The 14,956-nt window shown below is 37.6% G+C and overlaps 3 protein-coding genes across 3 annotated transcripts; 1 reads left to right on the plus strand and 2 right to left on the minus strand.

Moving 5' to 3' along the window:
* The first annotated feature begins 7 nt into the window (after positions 1–7).
* On the plus strand, positions 8–2,073 carry LOC117375535 (interferon alpha/beta receptor 1a-like). The gene is made up of 2 exons (XM_033971856.2): positions 8–222; positions 336–2,073. Exon 2 carries the CDS (start codon positions 349–351, stop codon positions 1,501–1,503), a length of 1,155 nt encoding a protein of 384 aa, XP_033827747.1. The 5' UTR covers positions 8–222; positions 336–348; the 3' UTR covers positions 1,504–2,073.
* A 465-nt stretch (positions 2,074–2,538) lies between these two features.
* si:ch211-11k18.4 (uncharacterized) lies at positions 2,539–9,406 on the minus strand. Its single transcript, XM_033971854.2, has 12 exons — positions 9,167–9,406; positions 7,736–7,847; positions 7,195–7,288; positions 7,058–7,112; positions 6,836–6,976; positions 5,986–6,146; positions 5,208–5,306; positions 4,944–5,089; positions 4,400–4,571; positions 3,558–3,670; positions 3,390–3,474; positions 2,539–2,616 (listed from the first exon to the last, which is right to left on the minus strand). Exons 1-12 carry the CDS (start codon positions 9,282–9,284, stop codon positions 2,557–2,559), a joined length of 1,356 nt encoding a protein of 451 aa, XP_033827745.1. The 5' UTR covers positions 9,285–9,406; the 3' UTR covers positions 2,539–2,556.
* Positions 9,407–9,812: 406 nt separating this feature from the next.
* Positions 9,813–14,352, minus strand: nudt9 (nudix (nucleoside diphosphate linked moiety X)-type motif 9). Its single transcript, XM_033971857.2, has 8 exons — positions 14,181–14,352; positions 13,487–13,768; positions 12,955–13,044; positions 12,465–12,551; positions 12,287–12,398; positions 11,378–11,524; positions 11,212–11,296; positions 9,813–10,518 (listed from the first exon to the last, which is right to left on the minus strand). Exons 1-8 carry the CDS (start codon positions 14,276–14,278, stop codon positions 10,373–10,375), a joined length of 1,047 nt encoding a protein of 348 aa, XP_033827748.1. The 5' UTR covers positions 14,279–14,352; the 3' UTR covers positions 9,813–10,372.
* Between the last annotated feature and the right edge of the window lie 604 nt (positions 14,353–14,956).

Here is a 14,956-nt window from a genome sequence, read left to right on the forward strand (position 1 = left end):
CTGCCTTCGGCGGAAATGACGTATGCTTCCTTCCGGTTGTGGTAGTCTCTCCTTAAAACAGTCGGTGCTAATCATGATGCTAATGTTTATGTCTAAGTTTATGTCCTGGGCCCGAGCCATGGCGCAGAGGAGCGAGTATTTACAGAAGTGTATTTCGGTACGTCCACAATACGCGTCTGATTAAAAAAAACAACAGCGTTGTAGTCGTGAGGCTGTGTCACTGTGAGTATTATGTCCTGTTTATCGTCTTCCAAAACTTTTGCATTTATGAGCTATTGACCTCGGAAGTCCGAATCTGTGAATATTATATTAACTTTACCTATCTCTTGGTCCAGGTAGGTCCAGGCCATGGCTCCTGTGGCTTTGCTCGTGGCTCTCGCACTTCTTCCGCGTATTCTCTGCGCACAGGTTCCGCCGCCAGAGAAGCTCACCGCCCGGGCTCTGAACACAAACTACACTCTGCTCTGGACCTGGTCTGGGAGCAATGGGCAGACTGCCTCTTTTACGGTTCAGTACACTGGGACATACCGAAAAGCAAGGAAGGATCCAAAGTGGAAACCTGCGTGTGAGAAGACGTCAAACATGTATTGTGACCTCAATCCTCTGAACCTGCATTACCTGGGTATCTATACACTCCGGGTCTGTGCCACTGTGAATGGACTCAACTCTGAGTGGGTTTCTTTGGATTTCGCCCCAGCTAAAGATGCTGCAGTGGGACCCCCCACCATAGTGTCTGTCTCTCCTGCTGGTAGTGACCTGGAAGTGTCGATCTCAGAGCCTCAAACCAACAACAACACCTCTATGAAGGAGAAAATCTCTTCTCTGTACTACAGGTACACGTACTGGGAAGATCACATAGGTTCTAAGATACCACAGGTTCTAGACAGCCCCAATACAAGGGTTGTTATGGAAAACCTGCTGTCCTGGACCAAGTACTGTGTCTGTGTCCAGTCTTGTACTATTGAACCCAACAGAACAAGTACCTTCACAGAACCAGTCTGCACCAGCACCAATGGTGGACTGAGCTGGGCGCAGATCAGTCTGATCTTTTTCACATGTTTGTGTATTGTATTCCTGCTCGTGTTTGGAATAGTGTTTGGATGTTTTCACTGCCACAGACTCTTCAAAAACAGCTTTAATCCCAAAGTCACTCTACCTAGTTTCCTCAATGACTTTGGCATCTCTCCGTCTCTCCTGGGTCCAGACCGGCACTCAGAACTCCACTGTGATCTTCTCTCAGTGAATTCTCCCTCCCCTCAGCAAGTGCTCTTCAGTGGGCGACACAGTCTGCAGAGCAGCAGTGAGGACTCTGGGATTTACACCTCCACCAGTGACAAGAGCACATCAGCCCAGAATTCTGCTCCCTGCTCTGAACTCACAAATGACCTGGAGGGCTCTCTGGGTCTAAGACTACAAGATATAGACTTGCCTCAAAAACATATTAACTTTGTTGCAGATGAGGGCTTTGGTGACAATACAGTGACAACAGAGTGTCAACGATAAAGAAATATATAAGTTCTATAACGGCACACAGAATTTTTCAGAGAAATGAGGACTTTTTAATTGGGGAGTACATTTACATGGACTATAGATAACTAATCAACTGATTTTTTTGTCTGGGTTAAAATCTGATCATTGATATGACCTGGTGGCCTGGCTCAGTTAATCAATGGATTGTTGCAACAATTATTTTTAAAATGATTCTTTCATGTTTGTCTTTGCCACATTAGCCTGCCTTTTATGCATATTTGTTGCCTTGTCAAAACCTGCACATGTGAACAATCAGAAAAAAATCTGATTACCCACATCAGTTTATATGACTTTACAGAAATCCGAATGCCATTTTTGGTGCGTCCTGCTGCCCAAACCCCACCTCTGGGGTTTAGGCAGCAGGACCCCACCTCTGGGGTTTAGGCAGCAGGACACACCAGTCAATAATCCTCCCATTGTAACCTGGTATTTAGAATTTCCTGTCAGCATTTGTCTACCAATCATCCTCAGAGTCTGGATACTGTATAAAAAAGTGTCTATTAAACTACAAGATCTCTCCAATAGTTAAACAATGTATACTTTATTAGTGTTGTTGTTGACACTAAAAATCATGAGTTAAAAACATGGACTCACATGAAATACAAATGTTTGGCCAGACTACCGTGAAAACATGATCTTGAGTAACGTGATCTTGAGTAACAACTGTTTCATTATAAAAGGGAATGTATTTGAAAAAGTACAAAATATGCTACACATTTATGGAAACATCTGGATCAAGTACATTCTGTATAAAAGCTGGTGATCGACAGTTCAAAGAGATAAGTAAACCAGTGCCTTTTTTAACTTAAGTGCCACATACTATAATATAAATAGCTGAAGGATTAGTGATTTAACTTAGGGAAAAAGGCACAGACAATTACAGACATAATAAAGTTGGGTGAGGCAGTATGCGTGTAACAGTATCTATGGCAGAGACAGTTTTTACAAAAACAATTTAAACGCTGGTCTAGTGTGTGGTATTGGTTTCATTAAACAAGTCTTTAAATACTTTGAATAATCCATCCTTTACATGTCCATGTCCTGATCACTGACACTCTGCCGCAGGTATTCTTCATAGAGCTTTTTCTAAAGAAGAAGAAACAATACATGTTAAAATGTAACTAGAGGTGTACAGTTAGTAGCATTTTCATTAAGATTCAGTCATCCCTAATTGATATATTCAGCTAATCCTTTGTCAGTGAAAGCGTGTGGTTTGGAGCAAAGTTCAGTTAAATTATGATTCTTAGTCCTTTTTTTTCCAATATGCCTTTATTTAAAATAAAGTTTTTTGTTAGATTGAATTATACAGAAAAAGCACCGAGTTGCTATGCATTAGTCATTTCAGAAAAGCAGATCAACACAGGGTGGGTTATATTGCTATTTTGTATTGGTGGTTTCAGTTTCTAGATGATGGAAAAATGAGGTTGTTTTTTCCTATAAGTCTTAAGACTGAATGTCAAAAAACAAACATTACTGGAATTAGGTCAGTTATGTTTGATGACAGTAAAAAGTATAAAGTTACACAATATAAACAATTTTTTTAATGAATGCCAAGTTAAGCATTTAGCATATTAAAATCTACATTTAAGTTTTATTATTGAGATCATTCTTAGAGGTGTGATGACACAATCCCAATCTTTACTGTTAAAATAGCATCTGCATATTAACCTCACAAATGTTGATTTGGATCATTTATATACGAGACCAGGCAAGATCATTCTAAAACTATTTAGGAAAGGTTCATTTCTGTCCTGTGAATGTGCCTTTTTTAGTGTTGAGTATATAGTTTCCATACTAGTTCAAGTATCGATTCCAATTTGATACTTTTGACAACCCAGACTAGAATGACACCGAATTACCTTTTTATTCTTTACCACCTCTTGGATGTATTCAAGCTTCTCCTGCAGTTGCCTTCTCTGTTTGCCCGACATCGTTTGATGCGTCCTGAAAGAAGAGAAGAAAATATATATAAACATAATAAGTAAATACAAGTGAATGCAGGTGCAGCAGGTGTGTGAAAGTCTTACTTAAAGCAGAAACGTGAGACGAGGAGGAAGAGGAAGGAGAGCATGATGAGCCCACCGCAGAGGTACAGCTGCTGTTCTCCAGTCAGAGTGTCAAAGAGACGCACAACAGGGGCCTGGGGATGACATTACTAGTCTAAATTGTGTTCTTAAAATCAGTGCCCTTAACTAATGCTGGCACCCAATACAACAAATTTCCAATTGTTGCACCAAAAATTACACACAACAGAACCATATTTAAAAAATAGCTAAAAGCATGTCTTATAGTTGAATCTGATTTGTGTTTCATGTGGTTGTCTTTTGGTTACTCTGGTCTTTTATTGACAAATGGCCGTTTCATTTTTGATTTTCTAACTTTCTATAGGTTAAATAAACGATTTTTTGAAGCCCCGTGAGGTGATTGCTGTTGCAATTTTGGACTTTTGAAAAATAAATTGTAACCCATGGATTGTATTCATGTCAGTTATAAAACTACAGGATATACAATGTTGGGATTTAGGAACATTGTTGTTGTAAACATAAAAAGTCATAAGTGTTCAAAATGCTGTAACGGGTAAAACTCTTGTGATTGAAACCCATGTAATTATATACTGTATATATGCACCACAAATCTATGCAATTCATATAACAAAAATAATAGCAGGCGAGTAAGTTGTTTTGTTTTTTTTTCACATCAAAGCTTGTTAAGAAATGTGAAAGATTCTAACACCAGTACAAGTTAGCTGATTCTCCGGGTCAGAAAATCTCAAACTATGGTACGTCCCTACTGTTCCTTGATCACCATCGATTTGATCAGGGATAAAGTTATAATTTAAAAAGCATGTATTAGTATTTTTGACACTCACCAGGTACAGTGACAGAGCCTCAGTTCCCTGAGGACCCAAAGTCACCTCCAACAGTTCTTTAGACAGAGTGCCCAGAACCAACAAGGCCATAAGAGCCAACGGCACACTAAAGCCGAGCAACGTGAGGAAGCAACTCTTACAACGGGCCCGGCGATTCTCTGAGGTTATCCACCTGAAATAAAAACGCAAGAAAAAACAAAAACATTTAAACTAATTTTCTAAGCTTGTTTGAATGAGATCTACATGAGTTTGTTGTGATCATTTCAGAAATTAAAAGTGAAAATCTCACTTTTAATTTCTGTACCTTTGAGGTTTTATTCTAGCAGCGGTGGCTTAAAGTAACATGATTTTCATTTTGGATGTTTTTCAGTGCGAAAAACATCCAAAATGAAAATCATGCTTTTGTTTTAGTCTATTTTTCAGCTAAAAGTTACACATTGGAGCTTTAAAGAATGTCCATTATTTTTGTATTTTTTTATGGTGCAGTTATCCAACCACAAAAATCAGCATATTGCCATTTGCTGTAAATGTAAGTGTATTTTACCTATCATTGGCTAGTGTGTCAGTGATGGCCTCGCTGATCAGTTCACAGTCTTTTTCTAAAGAGTTGAGGGTGTTCTGCACTGTCTGGTTGATGGTTTTTTCAATCGCACGGCACACTTCCTCAATCTGGTTGACACATCGACTTGGCTAAAAGAAGAAATAAATGTAAATTATTTAAGAGGGAAATGAGACTTCAGTGGTTAAAGTAGCTAAATTATAAAAATAGTGAGTGGGGGGAAAAAAAAAAAAAAATCACAGATTTTACCTTATTAGGATTTGGAATGTAGATTGTGGGCATGTCAAAACCACATTTGTTGAGTCCTGGACGCTTGCAAAGTTCCTGAACAATCTGCATCATTACTCTCTGCAAAAAACAAATAACAATGTCTATTATTTTCCTGAAAATAAACAATACACACTTAATCAGTGCATTTTAATAGAAAAATAATCAAAATCCTTCCTACAAAGTCTCAGTCTGCTCCAAACCCCGTGCTTTCACTGACAGGATTGGCTATAGACCTTTAAAAAAGACCCAAGCTGATCACTGACAAAGTAGAAATGCCTGAATCTTGATCTTGACTGAAAGGGCCACATTACGCCATTTCCTGATTGTTACAATGTTGGTTCCTCATCAAAAACATCTATTCCGTTTTGTTTCATTCACACATGTTTAATACACAAACCCAGCATAATTAGGTTGAGTAATTCTCTCAAACAGAAAACACTCTGTTCCACCTTGTGATGCTATGTGGTAAGTGCCCCAGTGTGTTTCTAAACTATGCACTTTCACTAGAGTCATTTGGATAATTTCAGCTCTGCATTTTGAGCTTTGGAGATGTTTCATTTGCATAACCCTTTAGTCTGTCTACAACAATTACAGGTGTGTTTTTGAGGAGATAACAACATTCTGACATGGCTTAAAGCTCACAAGAGTCAAGTTTGCGCAATATAAGACCTTTAAAATTCTGTTAATTGAACAGTCCCATTTTAAACATTCACCAACATAGTTTTAGTTCACAATATAATTTGAGAATTCTGTTCACCTGTCTGTCAGATTCACCTCCCGCTTCATCGGCCTTGCTCAGGTAGAAACGCAGCCGATCCCCATGTTTTTCATTCAAGCTCTCGACAATATTGAGTGTCCTTTTGCAGAGGGCCTGTCCCATTGGGTCAAAGAACACAAGGATCAGGTCACAGAGATCACCTGGAGACAATGAAAAACACAATTACTGTCACTATGTAGTTAAGTAGTTGTCAAAATTATCAATAGCCAGATACTAATTCGTACAAAAAAAAATGATCAAAACTAGATACTCAAGCATCAATAATGGGAAAAAACAGTACCATCACAGCACATGCTAAATTTAGGGTCTGTGCACCATTTTTTCCCTTGCATTTCAAAATTTGTCTTGCTCCAGTACAGATATATATTATATCAGCAGGTCAAAATAAGTTAGCTCTGTACTTCCTGCATCCAATTATAAGGTCTTTCATTGTCCAATAACGAGGAAATGTGTGTTAGCATGCAGTTATGGCCAACTTCAACCCTGGTCTCTGAAAGTTGTGAAAAACACTTATAAACACTGTAAACCATTTAAAATGAAGTAGTATGTTGTTTTTTTGTTGTTTTTTTTACATTTTTCAGACAATAAAAATCAGGTACAGTGCCTCTAAAGAAACTACTATTATTTTGAATTAAAATTACATTAGTGTCTAAATAAACAGTGGCATTATTATCATTGTGGTATCAAAATCAGCACCCAGTATCAAAATTGAGCATAACAGCATTAAAAACATTTAATACAGTATTTTCTTTACGTTTCTAAAACAAAACAGGGAATAATGTAAAGCAAAGTTTGCGTTTAAGTGTGTTTAAATTCACATCTGACTTACCAAGCCAAAGGATGACCTCATCTACATCGAATGGGTACTTCATATCTCCGTCCACAAGTCCAGGGGAATCCACAAACGTCACCAAGCTGAAACGCTTCTGCCGTGACGTACAGATCTCTGTGCTCAGGTACTCGGAAACTCCTGGACAAAAATAAGTAAAGATTACACAAAATAAATTCAATAGTAAAACAAAAAAATTGTTTCTTGTTTAGTTTGAATTACCTCTAAATTTTTGCAGTGGCTTGAAATGTGGGTACAAGTGGAGTGTAGCATTGCCCTAAAGTGAAAGATACACGTACTTTATGAGATTTTAGCTTTATAAACCGTTTTATGCAGCGAAAGAAACATTATTAACAAACCGTGAGTGATTCTCGCTTACGGCCACTTGTTACAAAACTGAATCCTTGGGTCTCAATGGCCACTCCAGTGCGCTGTATATGCTCTTCTACATACCTGTTCACAAAGAGGAATGCAAGAAATGATAAATCAGCTTTACAAAGAAGCATGATTGCAGAATTTAATATATACTTGTAAAAAAACGCTTTCACATTGTACTGTTGATGGATAATATGTATGCCACTGCCCCCCTGTGATCAAAGTGTGACTAAACTGTAAGGCTGACTGAGCAGGTTTGAGCTAACATTCAGTATACAGTTAAAAAAGCCAAACTAAAATTGACCTAACAACAGTGCAATTTTGTTTGAGTTCGTGGTAGCAATCATGATGCCTGTAGTTGTAACCATACACTCTTTTTTTTAAGTATGCTATTCCCACTGGAAAGACTGCTTTTTGTACACTGCTACGGTTGACTGAAAGAGGTACGCAAGTCACATGTTTCTGATTATCTATTTGTTAAGCATAGTTTGTTATATATACATGTTATCCACAGATTTGACTTACCAATTGATAAAGGAGCTTTTTCCAGCAGAGTGGTTACCCATCAGCATCACCGTGATCTTTTTTCTGGGCGGCAAAAGTTTCACACCAACAGATTCTGCTACTGCAATCAGACCTGAAATAAAATAAAGTATATATATATATATATATATATATATATATATATATATACACACATATACATACACATACTTAAATAGGGGCACTACAAAACATTTGCAGTGAAGTGTTTGCCATCATGAGAGATGATATTGATTTTCCTGGAATGTTCTCTGGAATTTGTTTATTGCTCAAAAAACATACATTCCATTTCTTATTGTCCATCTCCATGGAGATGGATCATTTTAATCCTAAACCCTGGAACATTCCAGGCAAAGTAATAACATTTCAACAGAGATACTATAGAGCCATTTCTATCAGAAAAGTTACATAATGCACCTTTAATTATAATTAGTGGTAAGCGTATATGAATAACTGCAAGTATAACCATAAACGGCAAACAGTGTTCCAGTTTATGTGCATGAGAAATTACTTACAAAAAATGTACTGTATACATGTGCTACTGAGAACTTATTTTTGAATTTATTTGAATGTGAAGGGCAACAGATTTACATAAGGCAAGGCAAGTTTATTTGTATAGCACAATTGGTACACAAAGTAATTCAAAGTGCTTTATAGAATAAGAAAGACACAAAGCAAAACATAAATAATCACAAATAATCATAATAAAATTAACATTAAAACAGTAGAGTGCAGAATAAAATCCTTTCAGTCAGAAGCACAGCTAAAGAGAACTGTTTGAGCCTGGGTTTAAACATTGTCAAAGTAGAGGCCTGTCTCACATCTTTAGGAAGACTGTTGCAGGTTTTAGCTGCAGAAAACTGAAATGCTGCTTTAGTCCTGCTTTAGTCCTGCTTTAGTCCTGCTTTAGTCCTGCTTTAGTCCTGCTTTAGTCCTGCTTTAGTCCTGCTTTAGTCCTGCTTTAGTCCTGCCTTTGGGCACCAGCAGGAGGCCGGTCCCTGAAGTCCTCAGTGTGTGAGATGGTTCATCTAACACGTCAGAGATGCACCAAATTTACATGAGGGAATGAATTAACTAATCCAACTGGTAGATCAAGAGACTACTATATTAAACGTATATTTTAGCTAGAGCAAAACTAACTTTATTGTGTACAGTTTCATCTTTTAAGTATGCTTGAGACAGCGGTTAGTTGTCAAAGCTTAGGATTTGCGTGTTTGGATGATTAGCAGGTTGGATGATTAGCAGGTTGGATGATTAGCATGCTAGCCGTTAGCCTTTTGGAGAGCTCTAATCTAACACTGTGCATTGTCTTTTAGTATTTGGTTAGCTCAGGTTGCATTAGTTAGTGAAGAATTTTGTAAGGGATGTTATTCTGTTTGTCTGTGCAGTTTTGAAGCTCGATAATCAGCTCACCGCTCTCGGGATCCGTGTACAGCTGATGACAATCCCGCAGGATCCGCTCGTCGCAGGACACGCCGCCCGTTATCGTGTCTGCGTTTGCGGCATTGCGGCTTTTGATTTTCCCAGACATGATCGGTAATCGTAATATCAAACTTTTCGTGTTCGACCAGGCAAATCCAAAATGCCGGTGTGCTTCGTTTGAATCGCCCCGGTCCGCTAAAAAACACGCAGCATGGCCACGTCGTCAGCCGTAAAGCAGTTTAGCAGTAGAGGATTGTGGGTAATGTAGTTTGTCTAATGTGCGTCACACTGGGACTACAAATCACTGCATTTTTAGTCAAGCAGGTGAAGACACGTACTTGTCTTCATGGAGATTGTGTTGCTTTGCCTAGATTGTCTAACTTTCATGCATTTATTCAGACTAAAAGAAAAGAAAAAAACTGCCTCAGAGGAGTGTAAGAGTGAGTGGGGTCACCTCACCAGAGATGAACTGTGAACTGGCCTGTTGGCATAGTTTGCTTACCTCCGTGGAGTTATGTTTCACAGTATGTTTGGGTAAATATGACATCTCCATGGAGACAAGAAGGAGGCAGACTGTCCAACAGAAAAGATACATAGTGCACCCAACTTAAGCAGCTTATAAATAATGCATTTTACTCAAATTTAGACAAACATTTATTTCAGATTCAAAATCAGAGGTATATGGCAAGATATTTATGCTATACATTCAGTGCAAAACATTTTTTGGCTGGATTCATGACATGCATCAGAGCGGCGGATGTACAGAGATGTGAAATAAAATATAGCTTAAGTGCTCAATAAAGCTTGCAATTTGACTGATAATCATACACAGTATGACAGTTAGGTCTTCTTCTGAATATTATACATTGTGATTGATAGGCTATAGCTGCATCAGAGCAAATTATTTACGATCAGCACTTGTATAATGCACTGGTAAATGTAAATGAAAAAAAAAAAATCCTAATTTAACAAATTAGAAAATAAATTGCATGCTTGGTAAAAAACAAAAAAAAACAAAAAACAAATAAACAGTTCTTCCATACTGAAATGTGGTTTAGCAGCCACCAAGTCAAGTTCATTTAGTCAGTGCAAATGAACTTGTAATTGTAACTTGAATTAATGAAACTTCATTAAGAGATGAATACTTACATGATTTCAACACATTATTTTGGTTAAATTTAAATTCAACTAAATCAGCTACCAGTGAGCACTCCTCTCTTTGGCCACTCGCTCCAGGAAAGAAGAATGGCTGGCATAGAGTGGGAAGGACGAGTCAACATCCACCCACTGCACTTGTCCGGCATCATCCCCCGCCTGCAGTGGCAGCTCACTCACACTATCACCTACAAAACACAAAAAATAGCTCTTGAAGTAGCACTTCATATTTATCTATCAGTAGGACCTAAAGATACATATGTAACTGTTCTGCTTGTCTCCATGGAGATATTATTGCTTTGCCTGGAATATATTACACAGTATTATGGCTGCAACTAATTATTTTTTTGTAGTCGACTAGTCAATGATTCTTTTTTTTTTTAATTTTACAAGTTAAATAATTATTTGTATTGTTTAATGAGACTTTTGAAATACATCATCAACCAAAGAAAGGCTGAAATATGGTGAATGAAGGTTATTTATGTCACTGTTCTTGTAAAGGTCTTTTCGGATTTTTCCAGATAAGATTTGCGATGATCAAAACATGACTATGATTTTTTTATATTCATGATGACTAGCCATGGTTAGTTGATATATTGTTGCAGCCCTACCCAATATAACATTACAATTATCCTAGGATGGAGACATGCAGATGATGCCATCAGGACAAGTTACAAGTCAGATCTGTGGAGAGGTGACACTCCTCACAGTAAGAATGCATGTTTAGAATGCAAAGATAACTTTGGAGGAATAGAAACAGCTGTAAATTAAATAAATGCAAGAGAATAATTAAGTTTCATGTTTGTTTATTTTTAATCAATCTATTGTATGAATATCTTGTTTATCTTTTTATTATTTAATTTGTGCCATTTTTGTAGTACCTGACTCATCATGAAAGTTGACCGCCACCGTTTCCATCCAAGCATTGTCAGTGTTTCTTGGATCATCTACATACCCTTTATACACCTGAAAAAGCAAAAAACTATTTTAAGCAACTTTTAATTAACTTTATTAGGTCGTAGCATGTTTTATTAAGAGTTAGTTCACCTCAATCCCAGGTGACTTAAAGAGATTGGTTATACGCGCATGCAGTTTCGTCTTGTCCGATGCCGACATTGCAAGGGAGTTTAAAGCTTCTTCTGAGAATTCCCGCTGCAGTGTGAGGGAAATTTGTTCCCCTGGGTCTACCATACCCTGTAGAAACAACACATTTAAAATGTCACAAACCTGACAGAATAAAGACATAAGTTCTAAATGATTTGAATATAACAAGAGGATAGGAATGATTGGGGGGACATTTGATTTTACATGTATTTCAGAGAATGTTCAATAATTTTATTTTTCGTCAAAGTTCAGACCAATTTAACAGCAGGGATAAATTTGGACTTAAATAGTAACTTAATAATACTACACTGGCTGATTATCCAACTTGAAATAAGCATATAGCTTATTGAAAAACAAGTTAAAATAATCCAGGCCTCTTAAGTAAATGTGTGTTTTGTTTCATTCACACATGTTTAACAAACAAATCCTGCGTATTTAGGCTGAATTTTTCTGTTCTCTCAAATGGAAAACACTCTGTTCCACCTTGTGATGTCATTAAGTGGTAATACAGGAAGTGGTCTACTGTGGTGTTTTTAAACTCCACACACCTTCACTAGAAACATTTGGATGATTTTAGCCCTGGAATTGCCAATCTCTACTGAACTAAGGGTAAAAGGTATCTGTTAACTTTAAAAGTACCACTACATGACATCACAAGGTGGAACAGAGCATTTTGAGCTATGGAGATGTAAACAGACTAATAATGAAAGATGACTTGATTGCATGAAACAAACACAACTCTTGATGTGTTATTGATGAGGTAACACCATTATAACATGGCTTAAAGCTCACAAGAATCAACTTTGTGAAATATAGGACCTTTAAAGTGTCTACTGAAGTGAAATCACAAACCCCAGGTATGGCCCACTCTCCACAGTCCTTCCTCTTAATTGACACAAACTGCAGAATGGGACGTTTAGAAACTGCATGTGGCATCTTGGCTCCTTTTTTATCCATTTTCCATCTGCCAAACAGTCAGATTAGACATTCAGAATAAAACATTTTGTAAAATATTCTAGTCACCAGTTACCTAGTGACGATGGGGTCCGCCGCGTGATTTGGCCCCCAACGTCCAAGCAGACCTCTACCTGTTACTCCTGTGCGCCCCCTGGGGTTTCTGAAGAAAGAAATATATATAGTTAAACAAGAATTACTATATTTATTTTTTGTGCTCAACCTGTATATTATTTGCACTGACAAGTAACTAGCACTGCAAAAGGTTGAATATTTAACATCTGTATAACTATAGATACTAAGTAATTACTAAATTTGGGATTATCATGATTGACTCTGAATTAAAAATTTTATGTTGCATGTTAGGCCTATAAATCAGCTATATTACTTTTCTGTTGACTCTGAGTTATTAACTATAAATTATGACAGAAGACAGACCAACACTCCTTACAATGGCACACGTAGTCCCAACCTATCGCTGGATTTCACAACAGGGCTAAGGTTGAAGTTGAACAAATATAGCTAGAACACTTTGAGTAGTATACATTGTGGGGACGTATACTCACAGAGGCTTTCCATTTTCCACTCTGTAGTTGCCTTCAAAACTTGTGCGGTCAACTTCGCCATCCAAGGCATTGAACTTTACAGAAAACTTACTGCAAATGAGTAAATACAACTCAATCAAGGAAACTGGACTGACTTGTATAACATAGCATGCAGGCAATGTAATCCATCTTTGTCCTAGGGTCGTCAAAAGTATTTAAAATCATATACTAATACATACTAAAACTAGTCTCGAAACTAGAAACTACTCATTTGAGTAGGTATCAGAAATTAGCTTGCACTGTATCAAAACACGTATAAGACCACATAAGATACCTACGGACCACTATGGAACAAACATGGACAACTGAGGGATTACATGGATATAAGGCTACGTGGTAATATAAAAGAAAGTACTATGATTTCAGGTTGAAAATGGCATTCTATTGTGTAAAGAAACAGTGTTTTTAATTATCATTGTGATATCGAAATCGGTATTGAGTATCAAGTCTATTCCTCAGTATCAAAATCGAGTTTGAAATTTTAGTATCTTACCCAATTTCAGGGTCTGCCCATTTTGGCTTTTTGGTGACAGCTGGATCGGTGTGACTGACAGGGCTGTACTCAGGCCAGTTCTGACTCCACTCCACCTTGTCATCTGGCACAGGGCATCGCTTTACCTGGGACCCTGGGTACTGGGGGCATCTGGATTTAACATGGAGCACACCTGAGGATGTCATGACTGGTTCTCCAGTGCTGTAATAGTGATATCTCAGGGTAGAAGAGAACTGATAATCTCTGAAATGATTGTTAAGTGCGCACGAGGCGGCTGATGGTCTGCAAAAAAAAAAGAAAAAAAAAAAAAAAAAACAACACAAAATTGAGATTGAGAGTAGTTTTGCAGTTGATAACACTGACAAAAAGAAAGAAATACAGAATTTGCTGTTTTGGTATGCAGTTTTAATGGTGCACTGTGTAATTTTCTGGTTGGGGTTGTCTCAGTGGAGATGTTTTTGGCATTTTAATTATCTTTCATGCCTTAATTTCATTTCATTTTTTTTCATTGCTGAAATATATCTTAAAACATGCATTTTTACTGAGAGCATATTTAAACCTTTTACAGACATTGGCAATTTCAAGTTAACAACATTTCTAGTTTATTGACAATTTTGAAGAAACATGGACCAAAATGATCATGATTAACTAAGCAGTGTTGCTAGGTTTCCTTAAAATCAATAATAAAGCATACCTAATTCCCAGCGTGCAAATCTGACGCGACAGTCCGAAAAGCGTGAGTGCTAGACGAATGTGGCCGATCCAGTACCGCCGCAGTGACGAGTGGATCATTCCTGGGACCAAAAATGAATCAATAATCTGCCCAGCCCACAGTGAAGCAGCAGAGCAGAGAGCACTTCAACCAGGAAGTGCACGGGACGCAGCGTCATGACGTAAGCCGCGTGGGGCGTGGCTAGCAACACCACCGATGAACGTTACTGACAATATCTGAAATAAAATATAAATATAATATAGTAGGCAAAATGGTGAACATGTAGGATACTTGTGCGTCTCCCCGTCTCTCTATGTCACTTTGTTAGGTCTATAGTTCAATAAGGTCTATACGGATCTAAAGTCTAGTCCAAAGAATATGTTGTGTGTTTAACAGCATTTACAGGAGCATGATCCCTTCCATGGGCATGATGCAGAGGGGTCACTATATCTGCAGTGACGAGTTGAAGCTCCTAGGGGGCAGTAAAGACCCCATAACATGAATGGCCTCCAAGGGCTTCTCATAGTAGGTAAATTTGAACTTGAAGAAAGTCAAATACAGTATAAAAAAGACTGCCCAAAGTAATAAATAATTGTGGACCTTTAAATATAATAATATTCCAATCTAAATACACACATATATATTTTTTTAAATAAATAAATACATTTCAATCAACAGGCAGACCTATTCTTTCAGGTAGCCTACGCTGAAAACTGATTAAACATAATCCAACTTTCTTTTTCTGTTTCCTGTTGTGG

This window comes from Periophthalmus magnuspinnatus, chromosome 8 (genome assembly GCF_009829125.3).
Source record: "Periophthalmus magnuspinnatus isolate fPerMag1 chromosome 8, fPerMag1.2.pri, whole genome shotgun sequence".
Taxonomy (NCBI): domain Eukaryota; kingdom Metazoa; phylum Chordata; class Actinopteri; order Gobiiformes; family Gobiidae; genus Periophthalmus; species Periophthalmus magnuspinnatus.